Source organism: Peromyscus eremicus, chromosome 17, assembly GCF_949786415.1.
Source record: "Peromyscus eremicus chromosome 17, PerEre_H2_v1, whole genome shotgun sequence".
In the NCBI taxonomy this organism is placed as follows: domain Eukaryota; kingdom Metazoa; phylum Chordata; class Mammalia; order Rodentia; family Cricetidae; genus Peromyscus; species Peromyscus eremicus.
The window spans coordinates 13,893,256-13,916,284 of record NC_081433.1 but is presented as its reverse complement, the minus strand read 5'-3'; the positions used below and the strand labels follow the sequence as shown (position 1 = coordinate 13,916,284).

The following is a 23,029-nucleotide window of genomic DNA, read 5'->3' as shown; positions in this document are numbered from 1 at the left end:
AGATGTGCACACTTACCTTTCTCATTCTCATTGATGTATTTGTAAATGTTTTAGAAGAATGTGAGGAACAACAGCCCTTTTGCTAAGTTATCTTTGAATCCTGTGCCTGTCAGACATCACATCACAGACCAGTTATAACCACAGCTACCTTTAATAATTAAAAACATGGCTATCAAAAGGAATATTCGTGTCACTCCCCAAAACTCTGTCCTGTTTATTGCCACCTTGATGCTTATAGTTACATGATGTTCTGGTCATCAGTCTTGGAGACAGAGGTAGGCCTGGAGTCACAGGTTTGCAAACTAGCAACTCCAGAGACTGAGGCAGAAGCATCACAAGCTAACATCTTGTCTGGACTATTCATTGAATTCAGTGAGTTCAAGGCCTGTATAACTTTGGTGAGATTTTTATCTAAAATAGGTAGAAAGAGGACTGTGATAAAGTGTTTGCTTAGCATACACAAAGCCTTATATTAAATTCTCAGGGTTTCTCTCTCTCCCTCTCCCTCCCCCTCTCCACACACACACACATACACACACACACACACATACACACACACACACATACACACACACACACGAAAAATGTAGACTATATAGTTAGAAAGATACCTACCAAGTAGACCACCTTAGATAAATTGATAATTTTTCAAACCTCAGCTTCCTTATCCTTAAAATTGGGTTAGAATTATGATATAAGCCTCATGGGACATTTGAGAACATTGCATATGGCATAGAAGTGCTTAGCAGAATGTCTAGTTATTATTACTATTACATTCATAGTTCTATATAACCTTGAATAACTACTCTGTTAAAGTGAGCATAGCAATATGCCACCTAATGACATCTTCTATATTCATAGATCATCAGCCCTCACCAGAGAAGCTTCTTCTTGCATTATATGGTAGTTAACACAGACCTCCAACACTTTACAATGTGCAAAGAGTGAAAGACTTTGGAGCTGTCAGCCCTTAATGGGAATTTTTTTTTTATCACACTCCTCCACTCAAGGCTCAGGGCTCTATGTGGGAGAGGGGGTGGGAATATTGTAAGCACTAGGAGTAGTACTACGCTTCAAGGGAACTGCTTCATACACTCCAAGGCTGATGATACACATATGAACTCACAGAGACTGAAAGTGTGCACAAATAAAGCACAGTTTAAGCCAGATAAAATTCCAGCATATTGAAGTGGAAGTGGGCACAGAGCTCAGTCCCAGATGAGAAGCTGTTTATTTGTAATTGATAGCTGCTGGAAGAGGGAAAATCAGTTTTTTTCCACTGGAGTGACACTGGGTATATCAACCACATTCCAGGACATGCTTTGTGCCCAGGGTAGTTGGTCAACACAAATCAGACAACATGAAGTTGGCTGGGTAGTGGGGAGGATCTGGGAGGAGTTATGGGAGAGGAAAGAATAAGGTCAAAAGATATTGTGTGAAATTTGAAAAAAAAAAGAATGAAAACAAACAAAACAAAAAAACCTCAGATAATGAACGATGATGTAAGTAACACTTGAAATGGGCTGCATACAGCAAAGTCCAGAATTTAAAAACAAATAACAGAGTTCATGCTTAGGTTACCTCTTTGCCCAGTGTGGACAGCTCACAAAAAATTGAATCTGGAGTTCAGAATCCACCTGACCACAGTGCATCAGTCCTTAACTGAAATACTGTCATATACTTACACTCCCACTATACCTGAGAGCTGGAGTCATTAAGGAACAGTCAGGATTATCAATACAAATGAATGGACTCCAGATTTTTCTCCCAGGACATCTGCACCCACTCATCCATCTCTGCCCACCTCTGTTCTCCTCTCATGCCAATTATCCTTCTTGGAAACTTTCCAGAACCATAAGAACAACAACCAACTGTAGGTTGAGTGACACCCACTGAGGCAGGTAGGCTTCATGCAGCAGGGCATGGGTTCACTCATTCTGATAAGCTTCACTGATCAAGACTCTGTTCAGTGTGGAGAAATGTATAAAGGTGGGTGTTGCTGCATTTTCCTATGGACATTGTGCTGACCCCTCACAGACCTCCAGGTCATGAAGACAGTCTTCTTTCTCTTTGCTGTTCTCTTCTTTCTGGGTCCAGGTAAAGAAAATAAGCTTGTTTATAGGGAGGGTGATCTGAGGTGCTGGCCCAGACACAAAATCTATCCTTCAAATGTCCAGGCGTGATCAATCCTAGTATGTAAGGATACTTTTAGTCTGTTGGCCTTGAAAGAGAACAGTTCTTGCAGAAGGTAACTTTCCTACAATGAATCACCTATTCATCAGTAATCATGTATTCATACATCACATTTTTCCATTAGCACCTGTGAAAAGTTGTTTGAATAAGTTAAAGGACATCAAGAAAGGTGCTTTTTGATGCCTGGGTTTATGATTATTAACAAAAATATTGAACAAAAAAATTAAAGGGGGAATTAAAAATAAAAACCCAGATTTTTAAAAATGTGTTTTAACTATTGAATAAAATAGGGCATAAAGATATAGAAAAAGAAAGATATGGAAAAAGAAAGTAATAGAGCTATGTATCCATGTCCATTACAGCATCAGACAAAAGAACACACTGGAGACTTCCATTTGTTAACTGCATATCTAAAAATCAATGCTGTGTTGTAGACTCCTGATAATAAAATGAATTTAATTCTCCATAGCCAGTGCCTTTAAGAAAAAAATTCTGTTCTACATTTAATTTAGTGATATTCAGAGATATTTTTCTTTTTGGTTTGAAATATATTTATATTTGGAGACAGAGACTCAGACAGGTAAGGGTTCTTTTCAGGGACATACAGACAAGGCAGTATTGGTACTCTGTGTTGCACAGTGAGAGCTGTGTGGGATATCCTTCTCCCTTTAGAATTCTCTATGCTTTCCCACACTTCTGGCAAGTTTGAAAAGATGTAACTATATCCTCCCCAAAATTAAGGCACAGGGACTCTTCCTACATCCAGGGAGCTGAATAAAAGGACTTTGGGGAGTCAAAGAGAATCTAACATTACTGTGGGTACTAGTGATGTATCAGCCCATGTGTGTTGCTACTGTATGTGTCCCTGGTCTGTGTTGTGACAAATCCATGTGAGTGGATTCTGCATCAGAATATGGAGATCTAGACCTTCAGTGGATGAGTGGTGTGTTATGCATCCTCCTGGCACTGATGTGAACATTGGAGGCTGATGAGAGGTATTAAGATCACTCATATGTATGATATAATTATCATAATGCAATAATCCAGTATAAAATTATTGTACCAAATGCACCACATGTGCAGAAACTCCACTTGAACCCATTAGAAAGCTATAGGCAAAGATGTTTTGTTCCAAAAACTGCTGGTTCATCACTGTGAATTGGATATGCTACAAAGACTCTTGGAAAATAAGGTCCTGAGTTTCTAGTCTGACATAGCCTTACTATGTTAGGAGAGCAGAGAAAGTATGGAATACTGCAGTGAAAGCCAAAGTTCAAGGGGCTTTGAAACGTGGGTCACTTATACTTGTGAACTGATATTCTCACAGTAGTTAATGGCTAGTATGTCTGAGAGTAGTCACCCTCTGGGTTGTAGGTTTTGCATAAATTTGTATTAGCAGCTTCATGCATTCACATCACATGGAATCTCTATACATTGGATACCTCCACTGCACATACTTCAAGTCAGCAACACTTGAGATTTTGATCCTGGTAAGGTGGATTGTCTGTTTTTAACAGGCAGTGGTCTGTTCTTCTGAATGCTATGGACAAGGTGCTAATGCAAGGACTAGAATCTCAAGAAAAATATTAAGTAACAGTTGCAGGGAGCTTGTTTCAACTACCCCCTCCAAGTGTCTGACTTTTATAGTGGCATCTTGGCGGAATGTGATAGAGAAATCAGATTCTTTCTCCACTTGGTTATTGTGATGGCCCATTAGAAATCCATAGACAAAGATGTTCTTTGGCTTCAATCTGCCTGGGCCATCATTGTGCATTGGATATGCCACAGGCCTCTTTATTTTCTGACTACTCCACTAAACCTTTGTCCTATGTATATAACTACCACTTTTAATACCAATTGTGAGGCATCTCCCTATTCTCAGGTCTTGTTCTCAACTCTGACAGAGTAGCAATTTTTGAAAGTATGTTAGAGAAGTTCCTGGCTGTGAAAGTATTTATGAGTTGAGTTGGTATTTTTTTCCCCAGTAGATTTATATAAAATAATGTCAGCTTCTGTCTTCCAAAGTCCCAATCAAAACCATCTGGGTGTTAGCTAGTTCTTTCTGCTCTTTCACCTTGTGGGACGAAAGACAGAAATATCACATAGAAAATAGTTCTGCTAGTAACTCATCTGCTGGAGGACTAAGGAACTTAGCCAGAGCATGAAAAGAGACTCTTGCTGATGTCATGTATCAATAATTAGCCACATTGGAAAAGAACTAATCCGGGTGGGGGGATTTCTTCTTTTGTGTAGCCAAGAATGCATTTTTCAGTGAGAAATGCAGCAAGCTTAATGGAAGATGCACGAATTATTGTCAAAAAAACGAAGAACTTATTGCTCTCTGTCATATGACTCTGAAGTGCTGTGCGATAGTCCAGCCATGCGGAAGCATCAAGGGCAATGACTCAGCTGAAGACACGGCCTCATAGAGAATCAAAGGTGCCCTAGCTTTGTCTTTTGGCTGTGGCACCTGCAGGAAGCAGATACTTCAATAAAAATAAATGGCTGCTTTTCCTCAGCTCGTCAACTCCTTCTTTCAGAAGTCCAAGAATGGCTATCTAAACTTTGTGGTCCCTCTGTCATTGCTTCGATAGTTTTGTTGTGAAGACATTGTCCCAAAGAGGTGGGTGATACAGCAGCCAAGAACCATGTAGAAACAGAAAGGGTACACACAGAAAAGTAAGAAACAGCCCACTTCTATGATGCCAGTTATTTCATACGGTTATCAGTAATATAGTAGTTGGCTTTAGTTGGTGCTAATTGTATTTTTATATCTAGTTTGTTTTGATGTTATTGCTGTTATGGTGGTTTGTTTTCACCCGAGTGATGCTAGGGATTAAGCCCTCAAGAAAAGACCATTCACAAATGTGATCCCATAAAAGCTAGAGTTGATCCCCATTCCAACAATACACAAATTACAAGTTAGAAACATGAGAAATATAAAAAAGCCAGGAAGCATGATTCCTCTAAAAGTTCACAACTCTGAAGTGGTTAAATTCAAACATTAAGATGGTTAAAATGGCAAAGAATTCAAATTTACATTTAAAAATGATAGATAAATTCACTTCAGATTCAAATAAACAGAAAATTGAAGAAAAAGGGCAATTCATAACCTGGAGTTGGATATCAACAAGTTGGGTGAGAAAGTCATCAGACATCTAGAGATTTTGAAAAAAGCAACAAAACAGCAACACAGTAGAAATCATAGAAAGGAAAGCTCAGCGAATCAAATAAGAAAAGTTCAGTACAAGACATCACCGATAGATTAGTTTAGGAGAAAGGAAGGATACCAGGGAAAGTTGAAGAATTATTGCATTATGTAACAATAAAAATTCACAATTGCAACATTCAAAACCCATGAGAAATTATTATGAGATTGTACCTGTGAATCTGTGGTAGAGAAGACAGAATCAAACTATTGGCTAAAAGTACAGAAACTTAGTCAATAAAATTATAGAAGACAATCTCCTAAATCTGGGGAAAGAAATGACATTCAAGCATATGAGTCTTTTAGAACTCAAATAGTCATGGCCAGAAATGAACCTATCCACATCATATCATACTTAAAATACCAGGACTAGAACAAAGAAAAGATTTTTAATGTTGTGAGGGATTTTCATAAAGGCAGATAACAGAACAAATAATAGCAGGAGCAGCAAGGGCTGGGAGAGCAGGGAATGACTTGGTTTAAGCCCTGAAACAACAGAACTGCCCACAAAGACTGATATCTTGCAAGGTTAAACTTTGAACATCAAAGGAAATATGAAGACCTTTCACAGTAAACATATATCAAAGCAATTCATAGTCACCAAGCGAGCACTATAAGAGATACTGGAAGGGATACCATACACAGAAAGGAAAGAGCCACACAAACACAAGAGCTCAGGAAAGAACAACTCTCGCTAAAAGAACAGATCAAGAATTGACACATAGAGAAGAATCAGACAGGGTTACAATAACTCAGAAGCCAGCAGATGTCTAATATGGATAAAATTAGTAAATACCTATCAAATGGAACCCTATACATTAACAGTGTTAACTCCTCAGTTAAAAGAGAGAGAATGATTGGATTACAAAGAAATATACAAAAGACAAGTATGACAGCAAAGATTTTAGACAAAATTAGAAGGGATAAGGAAAGTCATTATGTATTAATAATGGGAACAATCTAGATATACAATCCAGAAGATATAATGGTTATAAATATATATGCATGGAACTTTTATTCACCCAAGGTCATGAGATGAACACTATAAGATTTTAAGGGCAGATAGATCCAACCCAATAGTAGTAGGTGATTTCAACACTGTACTTTTACCAACAGATGGCCCATCAGGACAAGAAAATTAAAATAGAAACCACAAGATTAAATTGCACCATGAATCAAGTCATGTAAAGACTGTCCATCCAACAGCTTCAGGACATAGTCTTCTCAGAAGCCCACAGAACCTTCTTCCAAAATAGATTTTACTTAGGACATAAAATAAATCTTCACAAATACAAAATTCAAAATAATTTCCTGTGTAATCAGTTGAAATAGCAAGAAAACTACAGAAACTATAGAAACACATGGGTATTAAGCAGTTTATTCTAAACTTGTATACATTTGACTTCTTTTTCCTTTTTTGTTGCACTAGCTATAACATTCACTTGTGGCTATTTTACACATGCACTTGCACACACACAAAGATATTGGTGTGTTGGTGAGCATATTAATTAAAAACATCATTTCTCCAACCCAACAGTCTCTCCCACAAAGGCAGTAGATAAAGACAATGCCATTGCCCACTGAACTATGAGCCAGAATATTGTGTTTCTGGGGCTCATTCCCTTACACAGCCAAGCAGATACAACCCATTCCCTATATGTTTTCAAGACTGTTCATTGTGACGCTTCTTAAGAACTCCCACTTGTCTATTGTGAATAGCACACCAGGCAGCCTCTACCTGATACACATTTGCTGACTGAATAGCACTGACACCTCCTCAGCTGCTTCCGGGTTGGTACATAAGAACACCATAAAAGCAGGCCTGGGGCATGTCTGCTGACATGTGCTCATCTCTGCTCTGGGGTCTTCCTTCAACAATCCTGAGGCCTTCTGGACCTCATCCCATCTCTCCAAGCTATTCACAAGTATGAATAAATCAATTCTATTTGTCTAGTTCTTGCTCCTTGCAGTCCTCAACCAGGTAATTTGGTGATCTCCAGTTGTTTGCCCTCTGACTGCATGGAGGGGGGCAGTTATAAACAGTTGCTCCGTAGGACACACAGATGCTCCCTTCAGTTAAGGTGTATGAGCAATGTGCTGCCTGTCTGATTTGTGATCCAGAATGAGAAAATTTAACTGTTCAAGGTTGTCAACTTCCAAGGTCAGGCATTTATATTTTCTCTAAAATACTCCATTAATTTTCCTTAAGGTAAAATCATTTGGAATGTTGCCCAAGGGAAAATGACAGGCACCTAAGTGTCATGTGCTTTGCCTGTGGGTAGGAATGGGAGCCTCTGTTCTCTGCAAAGACAGAGACTGTGTCAACGAATCCTCCCTTTTGATCACTCTTGATTACCACACTTGACTGCTTGGAAAAACCCCAAACATAGGCTTATTGTCACTATTTTCTATCCTTATCTCACATGCTTTCTGTCCCTAAATTGCACTGACAACTCCTGCTGGCATTTGTAACCTTCATGTGCCAGATCACTTTTCTTTGGCATAGTACATTTTTTTTTTTACTTCTTTATTTTTGATTCATAGGTTTCTAGGGAATGATGGATGCCAACCCCATTTACCCATACCACTATCTTCTACAAGACACTCCTCAGTAAAATTTATGTGGAGTCACTAAACGTCAGTTCAAATGAAGCTGAATCATGAAGTATTGGAATTTAAAAGTGTCTTAGAGATCATCTAGCCTGGTTCTTGTTTTACGTGAAGAAACAAGTGATTGGGGGTTTCCGTATAGCAACACTCCCTCCCCTAAACATTCAGATGATAACTCTGAAGCCATCCTAAAGTTTTTCCCTTACTCTGTGTCTTGGTGTGTGGTCATCAAGGAATGCTGGCCTGGGATGTCTTAAGTATCCTGAAGACACACTATCCATAAATCCAGCTCCTCCCCATGCTGAGGAATAGCCTCTACCTGCTTCTGTTTCTCCCTTGCAACTCTGGCATTATTGTTCTGTACTGCTCTTAGTTATGACTCTTTTACTTCCTCCAGATAAAAAGGGACTCTCAGCCATAAACACATGTGGCTGAAAAAGATGGAAGTTGGGGCAGCAACTCAAGAAAATAAATCCTGAGGGATTAAGCAAGCTACTTCAGCCATAGCATTTACCTCTTTGTCTTCATTGAATGAGTCGTGGAACATTGTAAACCATAGACCACCTACCTACCTCCTGTAATGAAGCTTAGATTAAGGAGAAAACAAAAGAAAACTAAGCAAGGTAGGAGTCAGGATTCCTAGACATCATAGGCAGCCTCTAGGAACCTGTTTAGGTATTACTCTTGGGCTTTTGGGTGATGAGACTCATTAACTGTTCTCCATCGTGAGGCAGATACAGGTACAGGTGACTTGTGGAAATGAGGTACCCTCTTACATCTGTGTCTTCTGGGCAGCTTTGCTCTGCACCCTAAGCTTAATTGTCTTCCTTATCATGTCAGAATGTCAAGATAAAGAGGAACACATTGTATTGACTAGAAGAAGGAGTTTATTGATAACAAAAATAGTAGTCACTGCTTAGATCCACTGAGGAGATTCTAGAGTTAGAGTCAGACATTAGCAATCTCTGGCTCCTGGACTACTATGTGCACCTAGAAGCATCACTATATCCCCCTCTATAAAAACTAGCCCAAACACTCTATAGTACAGTGAAGGGAAATAACTCTCTTGGAGTCAATGGTGGTTCCAATGAGAATGTCCTCCATAGGCTCAGGCATTTGGACACTTGGTGCCCAGCTGGGGCTGTTTGAAGAAGTTTAGGGAGAACAACTTCAGTGGAGAAGTACATGTGGAAGCTGGCTTTGAGAGTTCACAGCCTCAGCCAACTTCCAATTTGCCCTTTCTATTTGTGTTTAGGGCCAAGGATAGGACCTCTCAGCTTCCTGCTGCCATGCCTGCTGCTTGCTGCTCTGCTCCCTGCTATGATGGACTCTCTCATTCCTATGGAGCCATAAACCAAGGAACCCTTTCCTCCTTTGTCACAGTAACAGAAACGTCACCAATCCAGAATCATTCAACAAATCCAACTGTGCCAAGAACAAACCAGCAGTGTTAACTCCAATAACCATATGATCTTTCCTCCCTTGTCACACAGCAGATTTCCCAGACTCTGAAGGCTTATTTGACCACACAACAAAGAGCCTGCCAAAGTTCAAACTCCAGGGACAGGTATTCCCCCGGGGCCAGCACATACTCTTGCAAAACTATTGCTATGGACAGACAGGTCTGTGTGTCTCATTCAGAAATGCATTCTAAAGGAAGCTGATTGGGAGAAGAGTGGCAGATAACATTGGGTGCAGGTGACTGAGAAAACGTGGCCCCATATACTGTGAGCTCCCTCACATTCACCCAAGGATGTACAGGTGTGCCCCTTGCTATATATACTCAGACCTGGCATAATTTGGCCGACTCCAGCAAGGATTTATTTATTGCTTACTGTATATGCCTTGTTCTTCCTTTAGTACATTGGTAGATTATGAACTACAGCAACCAGGTTTGGGGTTGAGCTTCTGTGCCTACATTGCTGAGTAAGTAAGAGTTCCTCACATCCCTTCTTTGAACCTCCATTCTCCCTTTTGAGTAAATGCACATAGAAGCTTTCTGTGAAATACAGTCCAGTAGTGTCCTGAAGCCCATGTTCCCTGTCTAGTCTGTTCTATGTCCACTATCATTTGAAGCTTCATTTTTTTTTTCTCTGAGGTCACAGAGCTTCTTGGTCATCTCCATCTCCAGGCAGTAAGATGACTTGTGTATTGTCATGGAGCCAGGACTTAGCATCCTCATCACCACTTACCTCCTTCCTGTCTTCATTGCCCTCTACTCTGACATGGCCACTCACGGCTTAGTGACAGCCATATCCTCTTCTAGGCCCTCCCAACCTTCCAGACCCCAAAGCATATGATCTAAACTGCACATTGACAGAGAGACCCAACAACTTAAGCATGATAAATAAGAAATTTTTCTTTCCACAACAAAATAAAACATGCAAAAATAGACTGAAAACAAACAGTCCATCTGAGTCAGCTTTCCTAGCCCCTTGTGCTTTGTGGGAAATGAGTAGATGAGATGAGAATATAATTTAATCATTAACCAGGGTTCCAATGATCCTGATTGTCTCATAAGTGCCCTTTAAATATTTGATTTCTTAGGAGCAGGATTATATCCCCTAATGTCTATGTTATGTTAACAATCTCTATGTTAATCTCAGTGAATTCTCACAATCCACACTACAAAGAATTACGTTCGCATCATCTTGTTGTTAGCAGGGAAGGAACCTAGGCATCAGGTATATTGCTCCACAATTGACAGGAAACAATGCTGTGTACTGAATGCCTTATATATACAGCAAGAAACTCAGTAGCCTCACTGCCTATCTTCTCCAAAAATACAGATCTGCAGGCAGCAATTCTTGGCAGCTCTCAGGAATGATCCCAGTGAAAGTCAACCAAAAGAAGAATTGAGAGAGACCTTGGAACATACAGCTCTAAACAAGGTGTTTCTATCAAATCATTTCCCTCAGAAACCAGGGAACCCCATGGAAGAAGAGGTGGAAGGAGTCAGAGAGACTTGGGGTACAGAGAACACCTGGAGAAGGCACTTTAAACAACGGACAAAGTTCATATGAACTCACAAAGACTGAAGCAGTGATAATAGAGCTACATGGGTCTGCACCATGTCCTGTGCATATACGCTATAGCTTTCAGTTTAGTGTTTTTCTGGAATTCCTGGATTCATGAAGGAGTGGGTCTCTGACTCTTGTGCCTTCTCTTGGGGCTCTTTTAGTTTTCTTTTGGCTTGGCTTGTCCAACTTTGCTATGATTTTTTTTATTTTATTATATTTTGTTTTGTAAAATTTTAAATCTTGCCCCCCAAAATAAAGTAGATCCCCAAATGATTACTTTATAAAATAATAATAATAGTAAGAAGGAGGAGGAGGAGGAGGAGGAGGAGGAGGAGGAGGAGGAGGAGGAGAAGAATTGAATCTGTATGCTTTTCAGCTTAAAATTTATACATGGGGGAGGAAGGGAAGGGGAGAAGGAAATGGTGAAAAAGAGAAATCAAAGATTGGCAGAGGAAATATGTGTGATTAGATTCCTCACCCAGGTCCCATGCGTGCCCCCCACAAGCTTGTGTGTTTGTGTGTTTGCACATTTGGTCTCCAGCCAGTGGGAATTCCTCTAGGAGGTAGAGTTGTGGTGGAGGAAGTGGTCAGTCAGGGTGGCCCTTCCGTTTGCTCTCTGCTACTTGCTTTGAGATACTGGAAGTTCCAGCTGAATGTTTCCTTTGCCATGAGTTTAGCACATCTTGCCCACCATTCTGGAATGCAACCTCTCACACTGTGAGCCAAAATAAACCTTAAGAGCTGTTTTTTTTTTTCACCAGGTATTTGGTTACAGCCACAGAAAAGTCACAAATACTCCTCCCATTGATAAATAATGAAAACCATGAATGTGAGTATTAGCTTGGGCTTGGGACTTTGGTTAAGATTCAGATGAGGGAAGCAAATGTTCACATAGAATTTTCTTACTCTTCCACTCGGACTGCAAGATGCTAACAAAGCCACAGGGACTTCCAAGGCTTCCTTTGCATGACTCATTTCTCTAGAAAAAAAAAAAACAAGTGAGGCTCTGGGTTTTCCCAGGGAGTGGAGCTGCTTCATGACCAGGTCTGAGGAAAATGTATTAACTACTGAGAGGTGGCAAAGGCCAACATGCTTCCCTGTTACAAGAAACGACTTCAAAAGAACCAAACCCACAGGGAGGAATGACACCATTCTTGTGAAAACTACATCCACACCTCTGTGACTCCCACACCATTACTCTTTAAAAATCAACACGCATCCAATGATATTACCGAGAAGCCTGCTCTTTTCTGAAGGGAAACAGGAGGAGCAGTGGGTCTGGGGGAGAGTGAAGGTGGGGGGGGGACACCGGGGAGGGGTGGAGGGAGGGTAGGCTGAGGTAAAGATGTATTGTATGAAAGAAGAATTTAAAAAATGAAAAATAAATTTTAAAATCAACATACACATTGTATATATTTTTGTCAGTACAGGGTGCTAATTTGGACCAGGTATATAATGTATTGTGTGCCGGTTAGGGCGATTAGCTCTTTCAGCATGATTTTTTTGAGAGGTTGAAAACTTTAGAACATTTCTTTTTAGTTCTTTTTAAAACACACAATTGTTTTAAACTGCAGTCACCCTACTATACTGTCAAACACCAGAGCTCATTCCATGCCTCTGGCTGGTGTTTGGGTACCTGTTATCCCACCCCTCTGCTGCCCTTCCTCTTCCCAGCCTCCCTTAGCCACATCCATCCTATTTCCATGAAGTCTTACACTTTTAAAAATGACTTTTCCCCCTTTCTCTTTAATCTTACCTGGGAAGTCCACTGAGTTACCCTGGTGTGTATGCAACACAGCTGGGTCTAGTCTTCAGTAGTGTGTAGTTCACACAACGGACATGCCACTTGCTCTGTCACTCTCTGCTTGCTCTTCTCAAAACAGTGGGTGAGACAGGTCGTTTGCATATATATAATCCATGTGCCCTTGTGTATATGCTCCTCATAACATTCATGGTTCTGTTGGCACATTGCAATCTGAAATCTCAAAACAAGGAAGCTCACATGGCATTTCACTCACCCGTGAGTCTCTTCTAGGTTAGCTTTTCAAAAGCCAACCTTGATTCTATAGAAATTGCTGAGACCAAACAAGGCTACTCTAGACTCTTCTCTTTCCCCATTCACATTTCTAGAATTAACTGAGATGCCACCTGGGAGGCAACAAAGAGGTGACAATACTGAAAATCTTCTCACTTATGTAGTTACATATTGTAATCCAAGCCAAGGATATGCAAATTATAACATCCTCTTTAGTACTAAAGTCTCTCATTTTTATGTCACACCATCTAATGGGGTCAGGGAAACAGATGTCACATACAAAGCAGCATCTCCACTCTGCACAGTGTTGAGTATGTCCAGAGATCTAAGTCACTGTTTACTCTAACATTGCTAAACTTGTGTGCATTTCTGTTCTCAGGGCTTACACTCCTGCGCATTCTTTTTGCTTCCTCAGATGCCTATGGTTACTATCTCTTTCTCTGCCTATTTTTACTTTTTTTTCATGATGAGTATTTTCAATTATACAAATAGCCTAAGATGTTTTCTCTGTTAAAAAAAAATGTATGTGTAAGTGAGACACATTAGCAAAGTGTTACTATATAATGACCCTTCCCAGGAGCTTCTGATGTTACATGGAGCTCTGTCATATACGTCTAGTTTGAGTCCTTTTACTCTATCAATGCCAACAATACACTCTGACCTGGGAAATATCATTGCTTCATATCCCCATTTAGAAGGCTTGCCACTTTCCAATTTTCACTGGCTTCATGTATCCCACTCTCCCATCCAAAATTGTGATTTCTCTTTAAACAATTTTGTATCACCATAAGTTAAATTGGCCTCTGCTTCAGTATCCACTAAGGCTTTAGTTAGGGTAGTTTACCCATTTTCCAATCGGTTATGAATTTATGTGGGGGTTAAAATCTTTATGGGTCACCCTCCCATTCCCAGAGCAAGTCCTAAAGCAGAACAGAAGGAACCATTGGAATAGTGGGGACCAAAGGGGCAGTCTCACCTAGGAGATGCTGTGCCTGGGATTCTCTTGGTCACATTCTCCCACAGAGAGTTTTGATGCCCGAGGCTTTCCCAGGTAGTTTTGGCTGGATGGCGTATAAGTGTCTACTTCAATGCTCTATCATGTTTCCGTTCTTTGTTTTTTTTTTTTTAATCATTTATTCCTGCTTGCTCTATACTTAATAACCTCACCCATTTAAAACTGAAAGTGCAGGTTCCATGCAAAATACATAGGGTGTTTTATGACTAAGATAATTCTTGACCCAAAACCTGTGCTACTTTGGCTTAGTCAGGATCCTGTTTCCTGGGTTATCCATGCTTATGGGAATGCAGCAGGATGAAAGCGCCTGCCTGGGGAGAAGATGAAGGAGAAAAGGAAGAAGAACCTCTTGTGTGGTTATCATTGCAAGGAAAACCTGGGCTCAACTGTAGGACATTTTTCTCCAGAATTGAATTGGACCTAACAGCATCACTAGGAGGTGTCAAGGAGTAAAATGAATGAAAGAGGAAAGGAAAAATGAAGATAACTCAGATTACTTAAAATGAAAAGAGAGAGGGTCAAAGGAGATGATGGAGAAAGGAATAAAGACACAGGAAAAGAGACTGAAGAGAGAAAGGGAAGCCATGAAAATTCTTAACAGCTGTGGCTCTCTGGAGCCTTTCCTAGCTGGGATATCTTATGTTTTCATGTACAATATTTTTCTACTAAAACAAACATGTTCTACAGATAGTATAGAATCAGTATGGTAGCCATATGTTAATCTCTGTTTTGATGCCTTTGGGGCCACTGAAAAGTAATTAGGGAAATTCGCGATGTGCTAATAACATTTATTTTGCCTCTCTATGTCTTTCATCTTAATTTACTTTTCTGGATCCTCTTATTCATCAAGCCCACCCAAAGCATTCAGGCATATTATTTACTTCCTGAAAGCAAACAAACAAACACATGACTCAAAAGTTTCTTCTGGGAAGTGTGGGAAATAACATGTCTTCTGGTGACCTTTGTGGTTGTGCACTCTGTCTGGAGGCTCCCAGCCCACTTTCCCAGCACAGCTGTAAGATAGCCTGCAGCTGCTGCCTACCTCCTAGAGCCCTCCTTTGCCTGCAGTCTCCTCTGTAGCCATGAAACTGAGATCCCTCCTTTCTTTGTCAGCCTTCTCTTTGTGGTCCTGCTGTTTACAGGTAAAGCAGAAAGTGGCTTAGTCCTCGGGACTAGACTCTTTCTGCAGTCATCACTTTGGGTATGGAAGTCTGGGGTTGACCAGAAGACATCAAAGCCCTGGAGCACAGAGCACATTTTCCCGTTTTCCCAGTTGGGCTTTTGGGGAGAAGTCAATGAGGTGGGTTCTCAGATGTGCTGATGGCATTAGCTATCCAAGAGAAAGGATTCCTCCTCACTCTTGTATGTTGTACAGAGGACATTGAGTTTTAGACTTAGGAATTCTTGTCAAGAGCATTTATGATGTCCAAGACAAAAGTTGAGTTTGTTGTACAATATTATATTAAAATGTGTTATATTTGTTTATGTTGTAGAACATTTGCTTTAATGGTGCAAAGATGTATTGGATTCTTTTATGCTGCATTTGTTTAACTCTGTGAAGCTGTGTTACTGTGCCTGTCTAAAACAACTGATGGCCTAATAAAGAGCTGAACAGCCAATAGCGAGGCAGGAGAAAGGATAGGCAGGGCTGACAGACAGAGAGAATAAATGGGAGGAGAATTCTGGGAGAAGAAAAGAAAACACAAGAGAACAAGGAAAGGGGGATGTCAGGGGTTAGCCACGCAGCCACCCAGCCACCCAGTCACCCATCCAGCCATGGAGTAAGAGTGAAAGAAAGACATACAGAGGTAAGAAAAGGAAAAATCCCAGAGTCAAAACGTAGATGGAGTAATTTAAAGTTAAGAAAAGCTGGCAAGAAACAAGCCAAGCTAAGGCTGGGGATTTATAATTAAGAATAAGCCTTCATGTGTGATTTATTTGGGAGCTGGGTGGTGGGCCACCCAAAAGAGCAAAAGAATAAAAAACAAACAACAAGTTGGTTGTAGTTGAGTGAGGTACCCAGACCCACTTTTTTTGACACATTTTTCATATGCCACTCTTTTTCCTCCCCCCCATACATGTGGATAATAAATACATACATAAAGAACACAAGTGACCCTCACAGTTTATTCCAGCCTCTTGTCAACCCCCACTCACTGTTTAAATATGCTTCATCCTTTTGAATTGCTGAACAGAGAGTTCTAAATATCCTTAATTTCAACAGGATTGTTCAGTGCCCTATCTGTTAACCACTGAGCCACTGACCTCCCAGTTTCCCCAAGGAAGAATTTCCTGGGCAAGTGACAAATGGGTCTCAGTTGTTGCATCACAGAGTGAAATGCTTACCTCTGTGCACTCCCCCTTACCATGGTGAGTCAAACACCAAAGAACAAGGCAAGTTAATCTACTTGGGAAATATTGAGTGAATATGATGGGAGGTGACAGTGTAGATGGGATGAGATGAGCATTATTGTTTCAGGAGACATGGTATAGATGATCCAGTCTTCCCCAGATGTCAAGAAAGTAGGGGATCTTGCAGTTATGGCAGGGCTTCCTGAGGAAGCAGGTAGAGGAGGTGCTGTCTGTCAACTTCAGTTGGGACAGATACAAGGGAATGGCAAAGTGCCACAAGCCCAAGCATCCCTCTGGACTCTTCTGTCAGATCCAGATTTCTTCTCTGTCCCCACACCCTAGCCCAGAGCCAGCTTCAAATCCACAACACCTGGAGAAGTTGGTAGTTCCTGAAATGCTCTGAGTCTCAACGTTGTTTCTGATCCCCTGAGGCAAGGGAAGCTAGATATAAAACTGGGTCAGTGGACATGGAGGAAATTGAGGGCTGGCAAATTCCTGGTGATATTTAATAGTTACAGTCTCAGCAACTCTAACTCCTTCTTTATCCTATCATAATCTCTGTTTCTTTGGAATTTACCTCCTGTTCCAAGGGACTTAATAGACTGGAGGAAGAGAAAAAGAAAATGCAGTTGCCATAACGCTAATATAAACAGACACAATGGGAGGCATATGCTGTTTTATCTAATAGTGTACTATGAGGCTATGTTATATGCTTATGTACTATGGTTACCACTCCATTTTGTTAACATAGGAACTTAGGAGACTTTGAAGTAACAGAGCTGTGTGTCTGGACTTGTATTCATGGTTTAGAATTTGAAATTATGAATGATACAAGCTATTTCATATCTATTGCCATACCCCACATCATAGCCTCACCTTTGGAAATGGTCACTGACTGATTCTTGGCATAGTCTCATGATACTAATTTGGATGTTCCTTTATACGGAGGCTGAACCAAATTGCAAAATTATCAGCTGCAAAAGAAGTGAGGGCAACTGTAAAGAACACTGTAATTTTATGGAAACACAAGTGGGCTACTGTTTGAGAGAGAAAGAAGCCTGCTACTTATGTATAAACTGATGTTGTCAATAACTGTGCCAGCTCTCCTGAACTGTGGCATCCTTTCAGGTGTGGGAGCACTGGAGAAGTGGCCAGACAGAGAAAGGCTGAGGCATCTCTATCCATGTCAGGCAATCTAAACATTTTATTATGACAAAACTAAACAACAAAAGCGGTCTACAAACTAGTTTACAAAAGGCCTGCTAACTTCAGATGCATCTTCAACATCACATTATTCATGCTGAAAGAGGTGGCTGCAATAAACCTTCACAGGAAAGCATTCAAACAATGTGTTCTTCCATGTAAGGCATAATTTTGGTTGCTTCTTTTTATCGTGTGTACCAAGAAGTGTGAACTGGAAAAATTGGAAACATGGATAAGGTACACCCAAAAATAAATATCTGGATTGTCAGAAATAACACATTGGTATTTATGCTTTAATAGGGATATATCTTAGACAGTAGTAGTAGAGAATTAAGAAGTGGCTCCTGGGGAAATCTGAGAAGGCTTTGTAAGATGACTAGGAACTTGCTAAGTCGGGAGAGGGAGCAGAAATTTCCAGACCTAGGTCACAGTTTGTACAAAGGTATAGGGACATGAAAGGATGGTTAGCATCCAAGCACACCTGCAAGGGAGGTCAACTCACAGAGGCAGGTGTGCTTCCTGTAGGAATTGGCACAATGTTGTCCAGGCAAACGGATGGCAAAAATCTTGGACTGCTAAACAAGAGGAAGTTGTAGCAGGTGCTCTAGGATGTCAAGAGCCTTCCAATGCTCATCCTAACAACAGAATTAAAAACGAACTAGAGAGGAGAAGCAAAAAGACCAGGGAAGAGGTGGTTGCAGCCACTGAAGTTGAAGAAAATCAATCATGACTAGAGTTGAGGCAACGGGTGAGAGGAAGTCACAAATCAGAGGACTTGGTAGAAGTGGAGTTCACAGGACTGGTGAGCATGCAGAAGGAGCAACAATGGGTAGAGATGAGTTCTGTTAGTCAAAGCTGCTCACACACTACAAGAGAGGGCATGGAGAGATTGCTTTGGGTGTGTGGAACTCTAAAGCATTCACAGATGTCCGGTGAGGAGCTGAATGTGTGTATGTGAATCCAGGGGAGAAGAGGAAATGAGAACCCCAAGTTGCAGTCAGTTGTCAGTAGGTGCTAAAGCCTGTGGTTAGAGATGACTTTCTGGGAAAAAAAATCTATGATTCTGCTGTTTTAACTTTGGCACAGTGGCTGTGCCTTAATCTACTGCCATTTCAGCCAGCAATTACATCTCTGCAGCTACCGGCCTGCTTCTCTAGCAGTGGCCTGACCACTCAGGGCACAGCCTGGCAGGGATTCTGTTCCTGCAGGCACTGGTTCTGTCTCTACTGCTAAAGGTAGCTTTAACTAAATCTCTATTGTTCTATTTATGAATAAGATTTTCAATTCAAAGGCTGGGGTGAAAACCTGCTAGCTCAGAGAGGCTGGGTCACAACTAGCTAAACCTCTCTCCTTGCTGGAGTCTCCAAAAGACCCATTCTTCTACTCTACCAAACCAGGAAAAGCTGCACCACTCCAAATCCCTCCCTACTACTTCCTGTGTCTCTCTATCTCTCCTGGATGCCCTCTGATGCTCTATGATTATTTTCTGTCAACTAGTTGCTAACTCCTGACCCAAGGTTAATTTTATTAACCAATGCAAATGCAAATTTAGGGTTCACAGTATGATCAAATATCCCCCAAAATAATTCAGACATGGCTTTCTGGGAGTTGTGGGGAGGTATTAAGTGAAGTGCCAGAAATAATATAATTTCAAAAGGTAAGAATAGAGATGGTTTGGTGGAATGGAAGTCATAGCAGTCAACAGGATGTGGTCCTGGAAAACAGTGATGCATAGCTCATCTGTCCTTCCCCCCTCTTCTCAGCTACCATGCTTTGGTAAGAGGTGGGACAACCGGCTTCCAGACTGAAGATTGAGTTGCATTATCAATAAAGCCTCAGATGTTCAGTTGTAGGAAGTCAGTGTTCCTTGAGTGAAGAGAACAAAAATTTACCCAAGGAGGAGTTTTATTTGTTTGTGAGATAAAAGTTAAAATAGTAAGATTAACCATGAGGGGGGAATGGTGAAATGCATGTCTATGTGAGAAGTACTCAAAGAAGGAATAAAATTGAGATGGAGTCAGGGAAGATTTTAAACTCTTTCCTGTGGGAAAAAAAAGCAGGTATAAGTATTTCATTATTAGTCTTAAATCTAGTATTATTTCTGTTCTTCACTCCCTCAACAAATGTCTAGTAAGCATCATTTTTACTTCAATTGTTATTTTAGTTTTAAACAATCATTAGCAAAACTCACTATGCTCATATATTTTATATTCTAACTGGCATGACAAACCATAATAAATATATGCAAGTAAGATATATGGCATGCTAGAAAATAGTAAATATAATAAGAGAAGAAAATCATTGAAGGAAATACAAATTGTGAAGCAGAATGTTGACTTTGAGAGAAATACAAATTGTAATGCAGAATGCTGACTTTGAGAGAGAGGGGTGACATAAAGTCTCACTGAGAAGGTAGGCACTTGATAAAACCCTAACTGATATCAGGCATAGTGGATATGGGCACCTAGGGGAAGGATGTAGCTAGAGTTTTCCTGCCTGCCCCACAGCCAGGACAAATTTCTGTCACCTGCCAGTCCCACAGCCGCTCAGACCCAACCAAGTAAACACAGAGACTTATATTGCTTACAACCTGTATGGCCATGCCAGGCTTCTTGCTAACTGTTCTTACATCTTAAATTAATCCATTTCTATAAATTTATACCTTGCCACGTGGCTCGTGGCTTACCAGCATCTTCACATGCTGCTTGCATTGTGGCGGCTGGCAGTGTCTCCCTCCTCCTTCCTGTTCTCTCAATTCTCCTCTCTGTTAGTCCCACCTATACTTCCTGCCTGGCCACTGGCCAATCAATGTTTTCTTTATTGACCAATCAGAGCAACACATTTGACATACAGACCATCCCACAGCAGAGGGAATAGCAAAAGGCAATGCATTGAGGACAAGGTTGGTTTGGTGTATTTCAAGAGTTTTGGGAGGAGGCCAGTGTGATCAGAGCAAAGGAAATAAGAAGTCAGGGTGAGCTGGGGGCTTGCTAAACGAACCTGGAGATTGGGTGAAGATAACTGAGCATAGCCATGTGCACTGGGAAGAGGGCCACTGTCTTCCTGGCCAGTTGGAGATTTTGGTAGATTGGATAGCAAAAGGAGCCTTATATGGTAGTGTCCCTTTGTCCAGCTCTTCTTTCCAAATAAGCAAATTTCAATGTATTGTCTTCTAATTGGCTCCCTCTCACTCCTGAGCCATAATGAATAAAACATGGAACGTACTTCAGTGGATTTGTATATCACCTATTGAAGATGTAATATGCTTCTTTGTATATTTAGTTCTAGAAGTTCATTATATAATCTTATACATCATTTCATTACATAGTCCAATTTCCACAGGACACATTTAAGAAAATTCTATGAAGATTCAAGTGGAAGATCACTTTTATACAATTTTTTAAAATAGTATCCTGGAGATCTTTACACATAATATGTAGTGCCATCCCTTTTTATGAATGGCTGTATAAATTCTGTTTCTTTGAAGGACCTAATATCATTTATTCATTAGCATATAGGATGCTACTATGTTTTGATATTAAAGACAATGACATTATAGGCATTTTAATTATCTCTAATAAATGTTCCAAATAATAAAATCAACATAGGTCACAGAGTGTGTGCTTGTTGTTACAATATGGACCCAAATTTCCCTTTAGAGAGAGAATTGCTATTCATTCTATCAGCAGTGTATTAACATAGGAAATTATCCATATTCTTTCTAACTTGTAATATGATTAAAAATTAATTCTCTCTGTTTGGATGGAAGATAGTAGCTGACCTCTTTAACAGCATACCACTTTTTCCTTCTTCTTAGTGTACATATTTAAAAGATACTACATAGTGTGTTTTAATATATGTATCCATACTGAATGTATACAAGTCAAATAGACTAACATATTCCTATCTTATATAGTTGACTTTTGTGAATGTAAGAATGTCTGGGCTCTTCCAAGTTAGGAAATATCGGGTACATAATATAATAGTTCTTACTGGAGTCTTCATACCCCACAGTCTAGATGCTTCTTGTATGATTGTGCCTTTGCATCAGTTGAATTCCCTCTTCTTTTTCTCCTCCCAAACCACTTTTCTTCCTCTTCTTTCTGTTTATTTGATTTTTTCAAACCTATACTTTCAATTTTTTTTTTTTACAAAATTTAATGTTTTTATTTTTTAATTTATCATATATGTTAGATTCCATTATGGAATTTTCAGACAAGGTGTGTTTTTGTGGATGTCCTTCTCCTTCTCTTCCATACCCTTTGATCTTCTTCTCCATTTGTACCCCTTGCCCTAGATTTCCTTTTTTTGTCTAGAGAATGAGGAAGATGGTAAGGGACAAGAACCAGAGAGAAGCACAGATGTCACCTGACCTGTAGGAAATTTCTGAGCTCAATAATGACTGACAGTGTTGGGTTGACTTCTTTCCAACACCCCCCCCCCCAAGCCTCTCTAAAGCTGGCTGGCTGGGAGGGTATGTAAGGCATTCTGTTTCTAAGCTGCTAACCCTTGGTCTTCTCAGATCACAAACTCTCAGCAAAGCGCAACTGGAAGGTTTCCCTCCTGTCTCTGCTCACTGACATTTACAGCGACACACAGCATGAATGGAAGAACACGCAAGCCCTTCTAATCTAGTGACAATCAAGTGCATAGCACAATGCTGTTCTCTGGAGTGCACATACACACACACACACACACACACACACACACACACACACACACACACTGGCATAAGTCTGCATGCTAAAAGAAAATAAGAAAAAAAGTAAAACCAGCTCTTAATTCTCTCTATCCCCAGAAGACTTCAAAATACAAAGCCTCATTCATTCTGAGAGCCGATCACTCAGGTGGGAGCTGTAAACTTTGGGCTCCTTTTTGTTTGTAAAATTTCTTTACTCTTAGATAGAGCTGCACGTTGAGTCCCTGACTCTCCTACTCTTACCCTGCAAGTGCTGAGATTAAAGGTGTGCAACACCGTACCTTGCCTGCAAGTTGAGTTCTTGACATAGGGACACACTTCTTGCAAGGGAACAGTGTGTACGCAGACCTCTCCCTCCATGAACTTGATATGCTGGGCCTTGTGACTATTGTCCTTGTGTTGTGCCCAAGGGGAGAGCTGCTGTAAGAAGTTGTAGCCCAATTAAAACTACCACTCTGGTCTCTGTGCTCTAGGGACACCTGGGAGTGATCATCTACTCTTGGAGCTAGCTGAATGAGGAGCTAGCCAAACTCCACACAGCGAGGAACATGGACAATCTACAAAAGTCTTTATGAAGCAATCTATCTGTATGAACACTAGACTCAAAATACATGTTTTCATCATCTCAGCTACTCTGCTTCTCAAGAATTATCCACAGATGATCGCAAAAAACATTTTGAAATTTTGAAAAAAA

At 40.5% G+C, this 23,029-nt stretch overlaps 1 protein-coding gene across 1 annotated transcript; it reads left to right on the top strand.

Moving 5' to 3' along the window:
- The first annotated feature begins 2,048 nt into the window (after nucleotides 1-2,048).
- LOC131894049 (beta-defensin 106A-like) lies at nucleotides 2,049-4,631 on the top strand. The gene is made up of 2 exons (XM_059244187.1): nucleotides 2,049-2,097; nucleotides 4,447-4,631. The coding sequence occupies exons 1-2, from the start codon at nucleotides 2,049-2,051 to the stop codon at nucleotides 4,620-4,622; spliced, it is 225 nt and encodes a 74-aa protein (XP_059100170.1). The 3' UTR covers nucleotides 4,623-4,631.
- Nucleotides 4,632-23,029: the final 18,398 nt, after the last annotated feature.